This window comes from Onychomys torridus, chromosome 5 (assembly GCF_903995425.1).
Source record: "Onychomys torridus chromosome 5, mOncTor1.1, whole genome shotgun sequence".
NCBI classification, from domain to species: Eukaryota; Metazoa; Chordata; class Mammalia; order Rodentia; family Cricetidae; genus Onychomys; species Onychomys torridus.
In genome coordinates this window covers 126,926,897-126,946,035 of record NC_050447.1, presented here as the reverse complement: position 1 = coordinate 126,946,035, position 19,139 = coordinate 126,926,897, and the positions used below count along the sequence as shown (strand labels likewise).

General features: G+C 44.9%; 1 protein-coding gene across 1 annotated transcript in view; it reads right to left on the bottom strand.

Annotated features, from left to right (window-relative positions):
* The window catches only part of Sfxn1 (sideroflexin 1), a 41,253-nt gene extending 24,371 nt beyond the window's left edge, over positions 1 to 16,882 (bottom strand). Inside the window, exons 1-2 of the mRNA XM_036188520.1 lie at positions 16,773 to 16,882; positions 2,663 to 2,837 (exon numbers count right to left, since the gene is read on the bottom strand). Coding sequence (XP_036044413.1) covers positions 2,663 to 2,826 — 164 coding nt within the window. The 5' untranslated portion in view covers positions 2,827 to 2,837; positions 16,773 to 16,882. The remainder of the gene's footprint in view (positions 1 to 2,662; positions 2,838 to 16,772) is intronic.
* Positions 16,883 to 19,139: the final 2,257 nt, after the last annotated feature.

Here is a 19,139-nt window from a genome sequence, read left to right as displayed (position 1 = left end):
AAATGTTCCAACTTTTACATGAAAATGTCTTTCTGAAGCCCAGTACTATGACTACACACCAAGAAAAAAATGTTACTTTAAGGGGAAAAAAAAGTTGGTTTAGGGCTGGAGAGATGGCTCAGTGGTTAAGAGCACTGACTGCTCTTCCAGAGGACCCTAGTTCAAGTCCCGGCACCCACATGGTGGCTCACAACCATCTGTAATTCCAGTCTCAGGAGTCCAGTTCCCTCTTCTAGTCTTTCCAGGCACCCAAGTGGCTCACACACACACATGCAAACAAAATGCCCATATACATAAAAAAGCTTGTTTATAGATAACGTAAAAGGTTTAAAAAATGGCCACGTATATGGCTCTCTCCTCTGGAAAGGGCATGTCTCTTTAGCTTGTAGACAGGTTCTGAGTGCAGAAAGTCTTTCTCTGTTACATAGATTGGTGTTCTCTTGAGTTTTCCTGAAGCAAGTAGCGACTAGTTATATCTTCACCCTCTAGTCCAGAGTCTCTTTATATAGTCACTGTTGATGTGACTGGATTTAGAATCCCCCAGGAAATCAGAAAAACACACCTCTTGGCATGTCTTTGAAGGCATTTCCAGAGAAGATTAACTGTGTGTACGTGTCAGTGTGTGCATGTGTGTGTGCATGCATGTGTGTACATCCTGACTGTGGGTGCTACCGTCCTTGGGCTGGGGACTCAGATGGAATACAGGAGGAAAAAGCCAAGATTGCTGACCTCCCTCCTTCTCTAAATAACCATGGCAACGATGGACAGAAGGGATTCTCCCTTAAGTCATTCACATCAGGTGTTCCGGTCAGAACAATACAAAGGAAACTGCTAAAGTAACAGACACAGAATCTTTTCATCCCTTACTCTTTCATCTGTTCGGGAATGGCAAGGCCTGACCTACACACTAAGAGCAGTTGTTACAGTTTTACAACAGCCCACAGGGACCTTCTCAATACCTAAAAATGCCTTTTAGCCCTTTTAGAGTTTGCTGACCTCTCATTACGGTCCTTGAGGAGCCCATATGGTTTATTCTCTGCTCTGTCTGTTGTTAGTTCCCAAACAGTGTTTCCAGTGACGACTTTAAGTTCTCTAGGGCATTTTAAGTTTCTTTGTCTCTTCATTATGTCATCCTCAAGTGGTCAACTTGCCCTCTGTCTTTTGTTCCAATTTGCAAAGGACACTGATTTTCCTGAATTCCTGAAAACACGCTTAAGTGAAGTCTTCCTTTATAGACTGGCACTGGTCCCTCCCTAACCACCCAGCCAGCAGTAAACACCAGCGTGTTACTCCTGCTATGTTTAGGGGCAGAGCACTTGAATGTCGAATTCCCCATATCTGACTGGCTTTTCCCTAGAGCAGAAATCAGCAAATTACTGTCCATGGTCTGTACGTCCCCCAGATCACAGGGATTTTACAATAAAAGGGTTACAAAAAAGTAGTAAAGTTATTATGTGACTGAGAATCTTTGAAGTGTACAAAGCATCAAGTATTTATTTTTTCAAAAAATTTCATGTATATAAGTGCACCACGTACATGCCTGGACCCGTGGAGGTCAGAAGAAGGCATCAAGTCCTCTGGAACTGGAGTTACAGGCTGTTGAGAGCCACCATGTGGGTGCTGAGAGCTGAACCTGGGTCCTCTGCAAGAGCAAGCAGCTCTTGACTGTAAGCTGCTCCCCCCAGCCCCCATTCATTCATTCATTCATTCATTTATTTATCTATTTAAAATAGAATACATCTACCGCTAAATTAGCTGTCTCCAAGCACACAAATTCTGAGATTAGAGTATTTTCTATAGGATGCCTGATATTTGTTTATTTGTTTTTAATCCCATACATTCCTTTTTTTTATTTTTTGAGATGGGGGGTCTTACAATGTTGCTCAGGCTTGTCAAGCACTGGCTGGGTGAGTCCCCTGTCTCAGCCTCATGAGTAGCTGGGACTTAGGCAGGTAGTGCCATGTCTGGGCTCTTTCTCATGTGTTGATACCATCTCTGATTACCTGCTACATATCATGAACGAGAAATGCCCTATACAGTTAGACTGCATTGTCCATGGAGTAATAATAAGAAAAAGAAGTCTGTTCATGTCCAATACTGGCAGAAGATATTTTTCTAGTGGTTCTTACCAGAACTGGTTAAAAGCAAGGCCGGAGAATTGGTGAATGTGGAAGACCAACTGTCCCTGCATAGATGGCATCCTGTTATCTGTGTGTGACCCTCTCAACTGATGGAGTGCCTCTCACATGTACATGCCTGAACGTCATCAGAATCCTTCCCATCTGAGTACTCACCTAGAAAGTCTCCCTCACTGGGGGTGTGTCTCAGCAGTAACGGCCCTACCCCTAGTTATCAGGGGCCTGTTTCTTGAACGATGCTGTTTCTATCCAATGACAGAAAGGTGCTTGGGACAATTATGTTAAAGAAAAGGTCCAGGATGCCAGGGAAGGAGACCTCACAGACAGGTCATCAAGCCACAGTGAACACTGGCTATCTGTGTTAAGGGTCAGCTCTGGGGATCTACTTGATCTTCCTGTTTATTCATTTATTTTGGCACGTAGTCGTTTACTGCAAACAATACTGCCCAATCATGAAGCACTTTAAAAACAATTAACGTGGCGATCCACTACACAGCAGGCCAGAAACACGGCATCAGCGTTACCTGTACTCATGCACCACCTTTCTTGCGTTCTCTAGTTGCTCGTTTGTTAGAAGGATGTTCCTAGGGTCCGTGACAGTGAAGAAGTGATTGGCACGGCCGACAAAAGTGCTTTGGTCCCATCGAGGCTCCTTGATGTTAATGTTGGGTGGCACTTCCCCAGACATCGTCCCAGATCCTGAAAAGGGAAAGAGTAGTTAAGCGAGGTAACACTGTTACTACAAGCAAGGTATTTGGTAGTCACACTTAACCTGTGTGTAAAGATGGCTCCCTGGGTAAAGCTTTGACACGCTAGCATGGTTACCTGCACTCTACTCCTGGAACTGACATCAAAGGTAGGAGAATCGACTCCACCGAGTTGTCCTCTGACTTCCACAGAAGTGCCATCGCACGTGCTTACCAGCCCCCCACATAGCGCGCGCACTCACTCACACACACTCACACACACACACACACACACACACTAATTAATTTTTTAAAACCACACAAAAATACTTCATAATATTAAAGTAAGTTTTGACTTTGTGTTCAGTCACATTCATAGCTATTGTGGGGAGCATGCAGCCCCCAAGCTGCAAGCTGGAACGCCCTTTAAACCAAAGCAAGCTGTTCATAAACCTCAATGCATCTCAACCAAATTTCAAGAACTTGCCACATCTCTCTAATCACAAGTACATAGTATTTCATTATCCCTTTTCTGCAGGAAAAGCCAAAGTTATTCCAGATAAGATAAGACAGAAACACAAAGTTCTAAAGTCACAAGGGCTGGAGGGATGGCTCAGTCACTAAACTGCCTGCCACACACATGAGGGCTCAAGTTCAGGTCCCTAGAGCTCACTGCCAGTCAGTCTAGACCAACCTGTTAGCCCCAGGCTCAGTAAGGAACACTGTCTCAAAAAATATGATGGCAAGTGACTGAGAAAGCCACCTGACGGCCTGGCTCCATCTGCACACGCCTTTGAGTGAAGCTGTGAACGTCAACGTTACTGTATTCTGGTCTAACCAATGTCATTCCTACTGAAAGTAACTGACAATATGGAATATCATAAAACTAAAAACAATGGTACTAACGCTAGTGACTATAAAACCGAAAAAGAAGGCAGATTCTCTCGGCCTGTTTAGCGCATAAACCACTAGTCAAAAATTAAAAAAACAAAAAAAAAAAAACCTTCTTCAATTTACTGGAAATACAGAGACAAGCAACACACAGTCTCACAGAGCAAAAATGGTACCTTCCCTTCTGGTTCATGGTCATTATTTTTTCCAGTATTTGTCCACTCATTTCTGAGTCATATTGCTTTCTTCAGAACTGCACTGTAATGTAAGTGCTACTTGCTTATGGTATGCTGAAACCACAAGCTTATTACGCAAATAACCAAGAAATAAAATTTCCATAATCAAGTCTCTCTGTAATAATTATTACTGTCTTCAGAAATCCATTTTCTGAAGAGCTTTTCAAATATAAAAATAATTTGATAGGCTGGCTTTTAAATTTTATTTTAGAATTTCATACATGAAATTCCTCCTCAGTCTCTCCTGTGTCCCCCCTCTTCATCCTCCTCTCAAATGTATGACCTATTCTATAACTCTATGTATATATAATATGCTATTTATAAACATACTGAGTCCAATTAGTGTTACCCATATGTACATGAGTGTAGTGCTAACCACTTGGGCATGGGCAACCTATCGGATGGTTCACCCTGAAGGAAACGGATTCCTCCTTTAGCAGCTGATTGGCACATTCAGCAGGTCCACTCCCACCCCCACCCACTGGCTCTTACAATCTTTCCACCCTGTTCCTGGATGTTCATTTACATTTGCTTCATGAAGACCCTCTATCGGCATCAGATCTCCACTATGGACCCATAGTAACCCTTTGGAGCTCTTCTGGTTTAGTTCTCAACATTACACATAACACCATGCCTTTGTCTGGAGCTCTCTTCCCTCATATCTGTTGATTTTCTTGGATGAAATCTCTGGTGCTGGGGAGTCAAAGGATCCAGTTATTACAGAGGCTTCATACTATTAATTTTCTTACACCTGTTTCTTTTTCTTCCATTTCTAACATCAGTTCTAACGGTAGCCTTCTGTAGTGTTACACAAATTCTTAGGACCATTTACAACATCAGATGCAAATGCTAGGCCACCCTGTAATTTGTCCTCTATCAAAACCCCCAAGTAACATATCACTGACCACTGGATCCAAACTGAACATGTCAGTCAGGCACCCAAGTCTGAGCAGTTGGGTGGTAGAAGTGAGAGAGTAAAATCTAGCTATTGACAAACGGGCTGGGACAGCATACCCCAAAACAAGGAGGTTCAGAGCCAGCAGGAAACCTCTTTCCTCCTAGCTATAGAGTGTCAACAGCTCCACATCTGGGTGACCCCACTTCCTAGCTGACAGACTTGCTTTGCATCATCACAGATGCTCAGAAACTTTGCTGTTTGAAAAAGAAGAATGAGGCGCCCCTTCCCCTCTGGCACAGGGGTCACTGGGTTCCCAGGCTTCAGATTAGGGACATTCTGGACTCAGCATCCTAAGTCCCTCTCAACATTGTGGTTTCTAAGGCAACAAGGATTCGAGTCCACTTCCCAGTGCAAACTTCTTTCCCCAGACATGGTTTGTGCCCATGATAATGCTGGTCTCCATAATAGCTGTCATTTTCCTGCTTGGCTAGACCCCACACGACTCCCCTAGTAGTGATCTCCCTTACCATAGTGAGGCAGGAAGTACACCCCCATTGGACAGCAGCTCAGTCCCTGCTGGCCTTTGCCTGGCAGGCCCAAAGTGTAAATTAGAATAAATATACTATTGTGCATGTTAAATCCAGGGACAGAGACTTATAGTACACAGTCACTCCCCTTATCTGATAGTGTAGACCCCTATATATAAAATGTTTTTTCTCTATGTATATACTTCGAATAAAGTTAATTATTAAATTAGGCACAAACAAAAAGTTAACACTACCTAACAATGGAACAATATGCATGATAATGAAAGCTGTGTGAATGGGTTCGCTCTCAAAATTTTTTATTGTTTTTGAAATATTCTATTCAGTATTTTAGGACCATAGTTGATCATGGATGCTAACATGGGCATCAAAGGTTGTGTCAGTGTGTGGAAACATGGATTGTTTATATAACCCACAAACAGTAAAGACTCCAGTTTTATGTAGGGAAGCTTTTAGACTTGCCTGTAGTGATCAGACAAGTCATTTCAGCAAGCTTTGTAATGGAAGGGAGTCAGGAACATGGGTCCTGGGCCCAGAGGCCTGTCTGCACCTCAAGCCTGTCTGACTTGCCTTCAGTGTCTGTGTTTGGGGATGGTGGTTATTAAGGGACCTCTACTGCTTAGGCAAATAATAATAATGATGATGATTATTATGATAATAAACAATAATAATAAAAAGTTGATAACTATTGTAGGAGATGAGAAGCTGAAGAGGGAAGGGTTGGCTCACAAAGTCCAGAGACCCTCAAAAGCAAAGATGGCGCGTCACATCCAAGGTTCCCCTGCTCAGTTTATTCCACAAAGGCAGCAGCAAAGACAGAGGCTCTAAACCACAGGATACCTCATGCGGAGAGCTTTCAAAAACACACGGGCCTTCTAGAGAGGCTCACACGCTAGGTCTGGCCAAGGCTGGCTGGACATGTGACTCCGCAGGGACTCTGGGCACCAACCTCCAGCTTGAAGGGCAGGCATGGCCCATGCTCTACATGAGACTGTACAGATGACGCTTCCTACCTGCTCTCACTGTGGGCCCCAGGCTAGAGTGGATTGTGATGTCCCCAGGGGTCACAGGATACCTAATTTTTCTCTGGAGCATTCTTTCTCCTTCATGCTTAATACAAATAACAACACAAAAATTTAAATGTAGCTTTCACAGAAGTGAGGCTCTTATCAACAAACTATGTCCTCCAATGTGTTAAGAAAAGCAACATTTTGGCTAAATTGTCACCAACACAAACCACTATACCAGAATGGCTACTTTGTAGTAATATTGCAAAAGAACCACACGGGATCTTATAAATGAGTCATCCAACAAGTTCACCACACAGACAGGGAAAATGAAACTCCAGGAAAGGAAACATTCTGTCCAGTGAAAAGGCTGAAGGGGGAGGGGACCCCAGGACACCAGGCCACCAGCCCGGAACATCACTTTTTCTCACTAGTCTCTTTAGCTTTTGCAAAGGACAAAATCGGTTAATGCCTAGAGAGCACTGGTGTCTTTGAGGTCCCCTTTCCCTTGAAAGAAGAACTGGTCCACTGCACTAGAAGTCCAACATCATAACCTCATAGAGTGCAGTCCAACGGAGCCACAGGAACACTGCAGAGGCCGCACCAAGTGTCCCCTCTAAGAGACAAGATTTTTTTGTGTTTATTAAACACAGGGATAACTGTGGATGCTTAAGAGCATGTGCTGTCCCCTGAGGCCAGTGCTGCAGGAAGCCATTTCCCATAACAGCTGTGCCCCTTCCACGAAGTATGAACATCTTACCAATAAGAAGAGATTCTAAGAGGCCACTCCCAACCCACAGAGGAATAGGAAGCAGGGCAGCTCAGTCTGCACAGTTACTTTCATACTCCAGGTTAAACTGCCAAACCTCAGAAACCACAAAGCCCATGGATGGCCTTGTTCTCGTGGGCAGAAGAAAGGCCTCCTAAGATGTGGACAGCTGGTCTCCAGGACCTGACAAAATGCTGTAATCATGGTACTGGAGCTTTGCCAAGGGTTTCAGCCCGATTGGGAAGAGAAGAGCTGACTAGGATTATCTGAGGAGGTCCAGAGTTACAGTAGGAGCCAATACATGAACACAATACCATTTGGAGTTGTGGGAGGCTGAAAAGGCAGAGGGACTCTTCCCAGCGCCTCTGGGTGGAAGGTTGCCTCAGTCAGGCTTCTGACCTCCAGCACACTAAGAGAATAATGAAAGTTGTACTAAATGTGTGGTTTGCTAGTGTGGCAAAGGGAACAAACAGGGCTCCATTCCCTCACTATGAGTCCAAGTAGCTCTCTACTGGCACAAACTGGAAGCAGTAACTTGTGCTTCCCACTCCCAGAAAAAGAAAAGCCACCAGACTAATCAGCAATGCCACATCAGCGTCCTGACAGACAAGGCTGATGATATCAAGCCACATACAATTTAATTATTTACTATGATTAACTATTCAAACCCCTTTGTAAGTATGACTCTCCACCTCCATGCACAGCTTTGACTTTCTCCACTTCCATTTTCTCCAGGGATTGGTTGGTTTTTATAACCAGCCTTCTTGCTTCTTCTCCTATCCCACCCCCACTCTGACTCCCAAGATCACCTGGGTCAGCCATGGGCAGGAACCGGAGCTGCTCTTGCACTTGGTACCCAGGAGCAATGTGTGTCAGGTGGAGGAGGGGAGGAGGAAGCAGCTGAGATGATGCCTGGGCTAGCTTCACTCTGGGTCAAGAATGGGCCAAGGAAGGGGGCTGCTGTGTGGGATTGTGTGAAGATTAGATAGTTATAGTTATAGTTTTCCTTGTTAACAAATTCAGTAAAGAAACTCACTAAAGATGTGTATAAGTTTGAAAGACATCAAAAGATAGTTTTCAGTTGGTAATATAAGTTAGGATAGAAAATGAATTAGGTACAACATTTTGGACTCACCAAAATAAGATCAATGATGGAGTATTTTTTCTGAATCTGTCAAATGTTAATGGACTGGACATTGTTAATGTAATTCTTGACTATATATATTATATATACTTATTGTATATAGTTTTTCTTATATTAGTTTATGAATCTTCTTTTATTATTTTAGACAAAAAAGGGGAAATGTGGTGATATACTGTGTACCCTAATAAACTTGCCTGAGGATCAGAGGACAGAGCCAGCCACTAGATTAGACAAAGAGGTCAGGCAGTGATGGCACACACCTTTAATCCCCAGCACTTGAGATCTCATGCCTTTGCTTGGGAAGCACACACACCTTTAATCCCAGGAAGTAATATGGCAGGGCAGAGAAAGGTATATAAGGCGTGAGGATACTGGAACTCACTCTCTTTAGGCTGAGGATTTCGCAGAGGTAAAAACAAGTGGCTGGCTGTTCTGCTTCTCTTATCTTTTAGCTTTCACCCTGGTATCTGGCTCTGTTAATATATATATATATATATATATATATATATAATTATAAGACCATCTAAGATTTGAACAACAATTGTGGCCATAACTTCTTCCTCCTGCCCATTGGGTCAAACCACAGCAGCATGAATGGTGGCACAGGTTGAGTTAGTGGCCTGAGTGACATGCAGAGATGAGCTGCAGGGGTATCCACCTTACATGCTTGATACTGATTGGTCAGCCTGACTGGTAATGCCACAGCCACATTTTTGGAGAAGAAGTGAGGTTGTTGTGGGGAGCAGGATATGGGGTGGGGTGGATGAAGTAATAGGTTGGCCTTGGATTCTTGAACATTTGGTTAACATGTAAAGAGTGGCCTTCCAATGGCTGTGGTCACAGACTTGTCCTGAATGTTGAGACTGGGCCAAGTTCAAACCACTTTTTAGAGAAGTATACTTGAGCCAGGAAATCAAAGGTTCCTGACAATCAGTGGTACTGACTCTCCAACAGATGGTCCACTGGGAGAGGCTGATGCCTGCCTGTGGTGGTGAAGTTGTTGCTTAGCCTCATACTGATATTGGGGAGAGCATGGATGGTCCATGTAGCTACAGATAGTTCAAGATGTTGGAGGGGATACATACTTTCCAAACTGTGGACGGAGGCAGAGATAATGAAAAAGGCTATACCTCAAAAGAACAGACTGAATACAATACCAGAGAATGTTCACAAACATCTCAGCTTTGACACACTGGAGGCAAGTGAAAGGTGACCAGAGAGACAGAGAGACATCATGCGGGAGTACACCTTTTTGCCACCTCTACCTGAGGCTCTGACAGTTCTCCACACTGCTAAAATGAATCCCTCTGGACAACCAGTAAGGATATAGGAAGATCGGGGAGAGGATCACACTCCAGGCCTGTGGTACTCAGCACAGCCGGCAGAGGAGGCATCCACGGCATTATTGACTGATCTGAGGACTGAAGATGTGAACACAAAGTGCTGGGGTTCACATACCACATTGGCAGATCTCCCACGTTCCACGGTCTGAAGAAATCCTGAAACAGGGAACCAGTGATACAACCAAGCAGCCTGCAGCAGAAGGCAGACTTCGGGCTGGAGGTCTCACTGCGCATTTCAAAGGCTGAACTGTAACTTGGGGAGTTTTGGTCAATTGGGGGTTAATTTTGACTTGAGTCTATTGCACTGATGCTTGACTCCACTGGTAACCAAGGCATTAATTCTTACTCAGGGATCTTTTTAGTGAGTGATTTTAAACCTTAGATTTATCACCTTGTCTTTTAAAAATGCCTGTTTTTATAAGAGATAAAAGGTGAGATTTAAAACTTTTTTTCTGTAGTTTACCAAGAAGCAAAGTGATTTCAAGCCATTTGCCCATGAATAACCATTAGCTTCTACTAGTCATTAACTCTCAGACAGTCTCACAGACGATTTAGAATGTCAGCTACTAGGACCATTAATAATTAGAGCATTATGCTGCTCTTGGAACTGCAATTACAGATAGTTGTGAGCTGCCATGTGGGTCCTGGAAAATTGAACCCAAGTCCTCTGCAAGAGCAGTAAGCTGTAGGAGGCACAGAGGTTCTGTGCTCACAGATAAGCAGAAGGGAAGCAGTAATGTTAAACATGCACTTTTGTCTTTCAAAGGAAGAGACACATAAGCAGTTTTCTGCCCAGAAGGCTGAGAGTGGAGGGGGCGTATAGCCTGGTGACCTCTGCACTATCTGTATGACCAAGAGCACACCAAATCCTTCCCCAGACCCTTAAGATGTCACATCTTCCTTCTTGCCTCACTCAGACACTCAGATGCTCTAGTGTGTGCAGGGAGACACCCACAATAAGTGCTCTTAACCATAGAGGTAGCTTTTTTAGTTTTTTTTTTTTTGTCTTGTTTTATCCATTTTGCATATGAGTATGTGTGCGTGTGTGTGTAGCCATGGTACATAGGTCAGAGCACAACTTGCAGGAATTGGTTCTCCTGATGGTGGAGATCCTGGGATTTAACTCAGGCTAAACACTAGGTACCTGTTGAATCACTGTGCCAGACCTTGAAACAGCTTTCAAAGGGGACAGGAACTCTGTTAGTGCTAATGTTTAATCCTTAGCCAAGGTTCATGGAGCCTCATGAGAACACATTTCTCTAGTCTTTGTAGACATTCATTAACAAACACAATTAACAAATGCAGCCAAAGCCTACTAAGGCTTTTCACTGGCTTAGGCTCATTTCCAAAGATCTTAACATGCACAACATCAAGTTGAAAAGCAAACATAGAATAATGGAACATATCCTACATTAATCTCTTCAAATGTTCGTGCAGAGACCCTTCACACAGCGAGTTCATTATATCCAGGCCTGCTGAAGAGGCGCTGTCAGACCACTAGCCCAACAAACCGTGTCTGAGACTGAGACTGTGTTGACTGGTGTTTGAATCCACACACACTGCTCAAAAATGCTCATGTCAGTGGGCTCAACCTGCTTTAAAATTCCCAACAGCTAGGTATCACCAAACCAGAATGAGAAGCACAAAGATGACTCTGTATCCTCACACACTGTACAGTGAGGTTGATGGTTAGATTAGCTCACTCCCAGCATCAGCCAATGGAAACTGAAACAATGAGTTAACTTGCTCCTGACACTCAGAAACCTGTTTTTCATCATTTCTGTCTGGCTACTGTAGCCAAAGAATTATAATTAGCCAATAAAATTATTCTTATTTGGCAATGAGAAAATATCAAAGAACAACATTCCTCACCCAACCTGACCATAACCTTTCTTTAGATGTTATGGGACCTTCTCCCTCTGCACCCTGCAAAGCATCTTGGCTCCCTGGGGACTAGTGGACAATTACAGAAACCACATTAAGAGAACTGGTTACTACAAGAATTAGTGACCATTTGGGCACTCACCTGACTCTAAAATTAGACCCCTTAGAAATGCCAAGTAATTTTTGTATCTGCAGCTATGGCAGGAAGGACTCTGTATGGAAATCCTCCACCTTTCAAGTTACCAGCTTGCTGCCAGTAAAGCTCATTTGTCTCTGTCACTGTCTCCCCTGCTCTTAGCTTCACTGGGTAACAGGGGGACCAGATTCCTTATGTTTACAGGACATATCCCAGTCTTCATAAGCAATTAAGCATCCTGCCTGACACCACACTGGCAGCATAGCTCTGGGCAAGGGCGAGGAGCAGCCCTTGATACGTAGGCCCTGAAGCACTTCCCTGGAGCACTTCCCTGGAGCACTTCCTTCATGCATCACCTCCATGCCTCCACAGTAAGTTTATTAAGTCAGGGCACTGTCAGCCAGTGGGCTACATACTTGACTTGAAACTCTGCTCTGTGCCACACAGCCCAATCTCTGCCAGGTGTTGTGTGACTTGAGTCCTAGATGTGGAGGAGGAGGGTAGATATGGAGGAGGAGGGTAGATATGGAGGAGGAGGGTAGATATGGAGGAGGAGGGTAGGGTGTATACGAGAACTGTTGCAAGGCTGAAGACAGAAACTTCTGCTTGTGGGCATAACAAATCTGAGTTCAAATCTCAGCTCTGCCAACTACTTGGAGAACTCATAAATGCTATTCAGTACTTTCAAAATTGTTATAAACATGGGTTTCTGCCTACCAATAAGTACTAATATTTGATAATAGTCACTCTAAATCTGTCCTCACAGCACCCCCCCCCCTCCAATCTAAGCCTTGAAGCCATTACCTCCTGTGGCATAGGAAAGCAGTTCACTAACTCAGCAATCCAAATATGAACCTAACTTACCTGCTACCAGGATCTCTGCTCCCTTAATGAACTGTGACGAGGGACTGCATCATCTTAGAGAATATGACAGGGCAGAGCTGAGGTAAACATAGTTTCTCAGAGGTACACTGGGACCAGGCAAGTTGGGAAACAAATAAATAAATAAAAACCAAATGACCTACAGTTAAGGAAGACCTTTAGGCCTGAGCTAGAGCAGTCTAAATATTTCAGGGATACCCTATCTTGTACCTGTTGTTACTGGCCTGTTTTTCCAGGCTGGTTCCTGCCTAGGGAGGACAGTTTGTGATCTACCTTGAGAATCAAATCAACCATGACAACTTACAGAATGGGAACTGGACCAAGAGAACACAACCTGGATTGGAATATGGATTCTATAACCCCACAAAATGGGAATTACTTTTCACCCTAAATCTAATTTTTCTGATGGAGAAACTGGACAGCCAGTCTAGTTCACAGGGTTGGTAAGATCCACCAAGTAGAGGGCTCTACTGACTTCATAGACGGAGAGCACCAAAGGTAGGGAGGGGTCACTGGGTGAGCCATGCTGGGGAGCCAAAGCTGCTATCCTCACTGGGATAGAATGGAGCATGGCTGTTCTAGCTTCCCCAAAATTCTCACAAGTGTCTAAGCAAAAGAAACTTTCATCAAAAGAAACCAAATTTCAAACTTTTAGATACACACCAAAACATGTTTGATTACTGGATTTAAAAAAGAGTTCTCTGAAATTTCATAGAAAATGAACAGGGAATGAACTTCCTGGGAGAATCAGTGGCAAACCTGTACCCTGGCTAAAGATTAACAATGGTAATCATATTATTAAACTGGAAAGCAGGCTGCTGGTTAAAACTGCTGTTCTGTGGAGAAGTTAAGCAAAGGTCTAGGGCTGGGACATAACTCAGTGGCTGAGCACTTGCTCTGGCTCTGTTCCCAGCACTGGAGATGGGGTTTACTATTCAGTTGGCTTCTTGGGGGCTGGGCAGGTGTGAAATAGTCTAATAGAACCACTGTGGTCCACTGTCTGGGGGTCCCTCAGGTTCAGACACTGGGCTTTCCATGCAGCATTGGACTGCTAAATCCTCACGGCCTCCTGAGGTATCTTCCCACGTTCAAAATGACAGCCTGGGCAATTCTGTCCTTACCACAGTTTTGGATTTAAGAGGTAATGTGTCTGCAATGGACAACCACGCTAAATCAATGCCAACTATTTACTAATTTCTGTTCATCTTTTAGCTAGTCAACTGCCCCCAGTAGTCCTTTCTTATGGTCATGGTCATTCTAGAAATAAAATCACAGATAAGAAAGTTATATTTTTGTGAAAAGATTTACACTAGTTTGAAGAGCATCATGAGATGCCTCAGTGGTTAAGAGCACTCATTGTTCTTCCAGAGGACCTGGGTTTGATTCTCAACACCCACTCACATCAGGTGGCTCATAACTGCCTGCAACTTGCATATAATCTCATGCAGCCACACATACACACACATAAAATAAATAATAATAATTTTTAAATAAGATCATGTCCAGTTGTAATGGATTTGTACTGCAAACCCCTCGCTTTCAAGGATGGTGCTGGATGCAGATGTGGGTCCTGCTGCTCTGCCCCATCCCCCATGCAGCTCTGTCTACTAGCAGGTGACAAGATGGCCTCGTCCATGTTTCAGTCCTCAAGATCAACTCTGAGCCTGTGCTGTTTAAGGAGTCACCCAGAATAGGGTGAAACCATATCCAATTAAAAAAAAAAATCTATTGATTTCTATCTGAGATGGTGGCACCCTGCAAAAATGATAAAACATTACCCAACCATATTTTGGACATATTCAGTCAAATGATTTCCCACTCAAAAAGAATCAATTTGGGGCTGGGAGTAAGGTGACTCAGCGCTCAACAAGCACAAGGCCCTTGATCTGGTCCTCAGCCCTAGGGGAAAAGTCACCTTACAGACTATATATATACCAAAGTCTACGAAGTGATGTTACAAATTAGTAGTATCAACTAACAATAAGTTTGAACTTTGTACAGATGAAGTATCTGGGCACACACACATACACACTCAGTAAGTGATATATAAACTTCACACATTGATAAGATTCCTAAGAATGAATTTTTACTTTCTAATGAATAGGTACACACACATACACACACACACACACACACACACACACACACACACACAAAGGAACAAAACAGACTAGTATAGACTTCTGGGCACACACACATACACACTCAGTAAGTGATATATAAACTTCACACATTGATAAGATTCCTAAGAATGAATTTTTACTTTCTAATGAATAGGTACACACACACACACACACACACACACACACACACACACACACAGGAACAAAACAGACTAGTATAGACTTCTTACCTTGAACTCCAATATATTGGCCTTACCTACAGCCAAAGGCACCTTGCCCACACAGCTAAAGCTACCATTTCTGCAGTTATAGATACTTTGTTTCATTCTCAGGCATCAGAAAGTGGGGGCTGGAGAGATGGCCAAGCCATCAAGAACACATGCTACTCTTTCAGAGGACCTGGGTTTGGTTCCTAACATCCAATCCACATCTGGCAGCTTGCGAAGGTGGGCAACTCCAATTCCAGGGGATCTAATGCTCTCTTCTGGCATCTGAGAGCACTTATACACATGCAGCGTGCGCGCGCATGCGCGCGCACGCGCGCGCGCACACACACACACACACACACACACACACACACACACACTGCTTTATTAGTCATTATGGCCTGCCCTGCCTGTCTTCACAGCTTTCTTTGCAGGAAATTAGGCGGGCAAGGGGATGTTCCCTCTTAGCAAATAGCTTTTGTTGCATATTCTGGGCATTTTCACCAAACTTTTACAGAAAACTAAATCTACTCTATGCATTTTGCAGACCTTTGGCTGCACCCCACACCTAACCCTTGAATACACAGATGAAGCAATTCCTTATCAGAGCTGGGTGGGAACCAACAAACTCTTCCCAAACACCGTCATTTCTGCGAATGGGTCAATTGTAGTCCTGAAGGGGAGAAAGGGGTGTCTGAGGTCCCGGGACTTCCTATCCAAACAGTTCTCTCTCACCCAGCAAGCCAGAGTCCAATATTCTAAAAGTCACAAAATCCCCTTGTTTACCTGTCAGTGCTTGCCCCTCCTCCCACCTCTGCCTGGAAAATGGACAGAGAAAAATCTAGGCAGTAGTTCTCAATCCTCCTACTGCCGTGACCTTTCATACAGTTCCTCATGGTATGGTGACCCCCAACCAGAAAATTATTTTGTTGCTACTTCAGAACTGTAATTTTGCTACTGTTACGAATCATAATGTAAATATCTGGTATGCATTTCCATGTGCGACCCACAGGTTGAGAACCACTCGTTAGAAGTATTCACAGTAGGTGCAGCAGAGAGGAGGGATCAGGAGTGTGAGAAAACTATAAGGCGTCCTGGGTAAGTGCCCAAACTCTGAATGAAGTCCAGCAGGGCTAGGCTTTTCCATGAGATCTCTCAACAAATCTTCACTGAGAGCGTACTGGTAGAAACAATGTATATACACATTCGGATTGCTTTGCTTCCTCCCTGGCCAGCTGTGACACTTTAGGCAAGTTACTCAACTTCTGAGCCTCAATTTTCAAATCTGGATTATGGAGAGAATATCAAGGACTTGGAAGCACTGGACGAACACCAAAGTCAGAGATCTAATCCGGCAGACACAGACCTTAGTGTGGTCATTGTCATTCTGGGGCTGTTGGACCTGCGATGCTCTGTAACATGATGTGGGAGCTGAGGGTGCATGCAGGTTCCACGGATCCACCTGGGGCACTTTGGTTCCCTGAAGAGACTATGAATTGGAGGGCTGCCACCAGGTGGTCTCCTAGCCGACCTCCGGGTCCCAGCTTCTAGGAGCTACCTGGTCACCTGGCAATCGCGCGCGCGCCCATCCTCGTGGAGACCGTCCCCCGGCAGCCATCTTGGCCGCCTGCACCCAGCAAGTTTCGTCACGCGGTGGCTAGGGACGCGTGGCAGGATGCGTAATGTGCCCTCCCATTGAGGGGAAGCGAGACCAGCTCCACGCGGGGCCCTCCCCAGCCACAGGCGGGAGCTGAGGACCCACGAGGTCCTCGGGAGTAGGCACCCGTCCTAGGTATCCCCAGCGCACGCAGCAGACCCCGCTGCATCCCCCGCAGAACCCGAGATCGAGCCAGCCCGCGCGCCCCGCAGCCCCCCGTCACTCACCGCCTCCCCGGCCGCTACCCGAACTGCTCGATCCCGCTCGTCGCCGCCGCCTCCCGCTGCCGGAAGCGCCACGGCCCCGCGCGCCGCCCTCAGGAGCGCGGCCCTGAAGCGCGCTCACGACGCGCGGCCCCGCCCAGAGGCTCCTGCCTCTGCCTCGGCGTCACTTCTTATGCTGAGCTCTGCGGTCTGTGCACGCCCCTCGTGCCCGCGCTTCTACTTCTGGCCTCACTCGGAACCGCCAAGTTCATCCTCGGCGCGGTGGGCAGCCCAGGTCAATACTACTGTAGTTCAGTTTTGTTTCCTTTAGGAGACCGCCTTTCATCATCCAGTAACCCGCTCCTTCATTCATTTGGGCTTGTGTTTCTTAAAATGCGACGTTTGGCACAACTATAAGGAAACTTAGATGATACAAGTGCCACCACCTCATTTATACCTTCAAAAGTGGCTGCTGGACTGAGACCCGACCATAGAGGAAGTGCAGGCCAGAGGCCTTTTCCTGAGGCTGCAGAGCTTAGCCAGGAGGAAATGTTGGTGGCAGACCAGCTTGGACTAGGTGGAGGGATGGACTGACTCCTGGACACACTTTGAAGGCCAGCACAATCTGGCAAATGACGAATTAATTACATTCTGTGCACAGGTAGAAATCTCTCTCTCTCTCTCTCTCTCTCTCTCTCTCTCTCTCTCTTACCCAGCAAGGTGACTGTAAAATGTATATGAGAAAATAAAGAGCCTGAAACAGCCAAAATACTTTGAAGAAGTAGATTGTCCCACAGTTACAAAATTTGGCACAGAGCAATGGTAAAGAAGGGAGAAAGTGTTCATATCAGGATCAACAAGGAGCTCCATTCAGCCAAACAGACATGCCAGACCCAGTGGAAAGAAGGTCTCCATGGAGAGGTGGGGAAGGGATCACACTCCTATCAGGAGCTTCTCCGGTGCAAGGCTGGTCCAAGAAGCCCCTAATAACACTGTAAAGAAAAGCAGTGTTCCTTCTGAGTGTGGAGAGGGATGATGTGACCAAGCCCACCAAGGAGGGGGATGATGTGACCAAGTCCATGGATCAAACTACTTACCTGTGGGTTTGAAAGAGCTGCTGCCTTGGAGCCTACAGAGTGCCATGTGACCCACTGCTTCAAGCTCTTATCACCTTGACTTCCCCAATATGATGGACTGTGCTTTTGAACTGTGTCCTAAAATAAATCCTTTCTCCCCTGGGGTGCTTTTGTCAGAATGTTAATCACAGAAACTGAAAAAGAAACCAAGACAGTTCCCATGTGAAAACCTGGTCTAAGTCAAGAAGACAGTTTGTCTGTTACTGCATTGGCCCATTGTACTATACTCATTAAACATGTCCCTTCCTATTTAGGACTGGCTTATGTGAATTCTGCCCACTAAGACCCCACCATAAGATGTGGTTCCTGAATATACTGTATCACAAGGCAGGAGGGAAAGGTTTGGTATTTACTCAACATACCGTGATCAATGAAATTCCTGCCTTGGACAACATAAAACTAACTCAATTGCAGGTAAATTCATAAACCAAACATGGAGAGTGAAATTCTGAGCAGTATTTCACAGACATTTTGAGTGGTGTTCATTATTCTCAGAGCTCCTGTCTGTACTTAATGTGATTGTAAGATGACCTAAAAAAGGATTCAGAAGGAAAACAAGGACCCAATATCCTGGCCAGTTTTATGTTGACACAAGCTACAGTCGTCAAAGAGGAGGGAGCCTCAATTGAGAAAATACCCCTATGAGATCAGGCTGTAGACAAGCCCGTGGGACATGTTCTTAATTAGTGATTGATGTGCGAGGGCCCCACCCATTTTGGGTGGTATCATCCCTGGCCTGGTGGTCCTGGGTTCTATAAGAAAGCAAGATGAGCAGGCCATGTGGAGTAAGCCAATAAGCAGCACTCCTCTATGGCCTCTGCATCAGCTCCTGCCTCCAGGTTCCTGCCTTGTTTGAGTTCCTGTCCTGACTTCCTTTGATGATGAATAGTAATGTGGAAGTCTAAGCCAAATAAACACTTTCCTCCCCAAGCTGCTTTGGTCATAGCAATAATAACCCTAACTAAGACATCCAACAAAACACAAAGGAACCTTACAAAGAGCTAGTTGGCTAAGAGAGATTGTGAGTAAGTATTTAAGATAAATGGTATTAATCCAGTGTAACACTTGCCACAGTAGAATTTCTAGTTTGACATCTTTGCAACACTATCTGTAACCAAGTGCTTTGCAAGCCAGATAGGGGCCACCAGGTTGGCTGTAGAGCAGAAGGCACAGTAGATACAACCCCATCAATTTTCTGTTGCTACACTAACCACATATCATAATTCCAAAACCCCAGGCTGTACAACAGTAACAG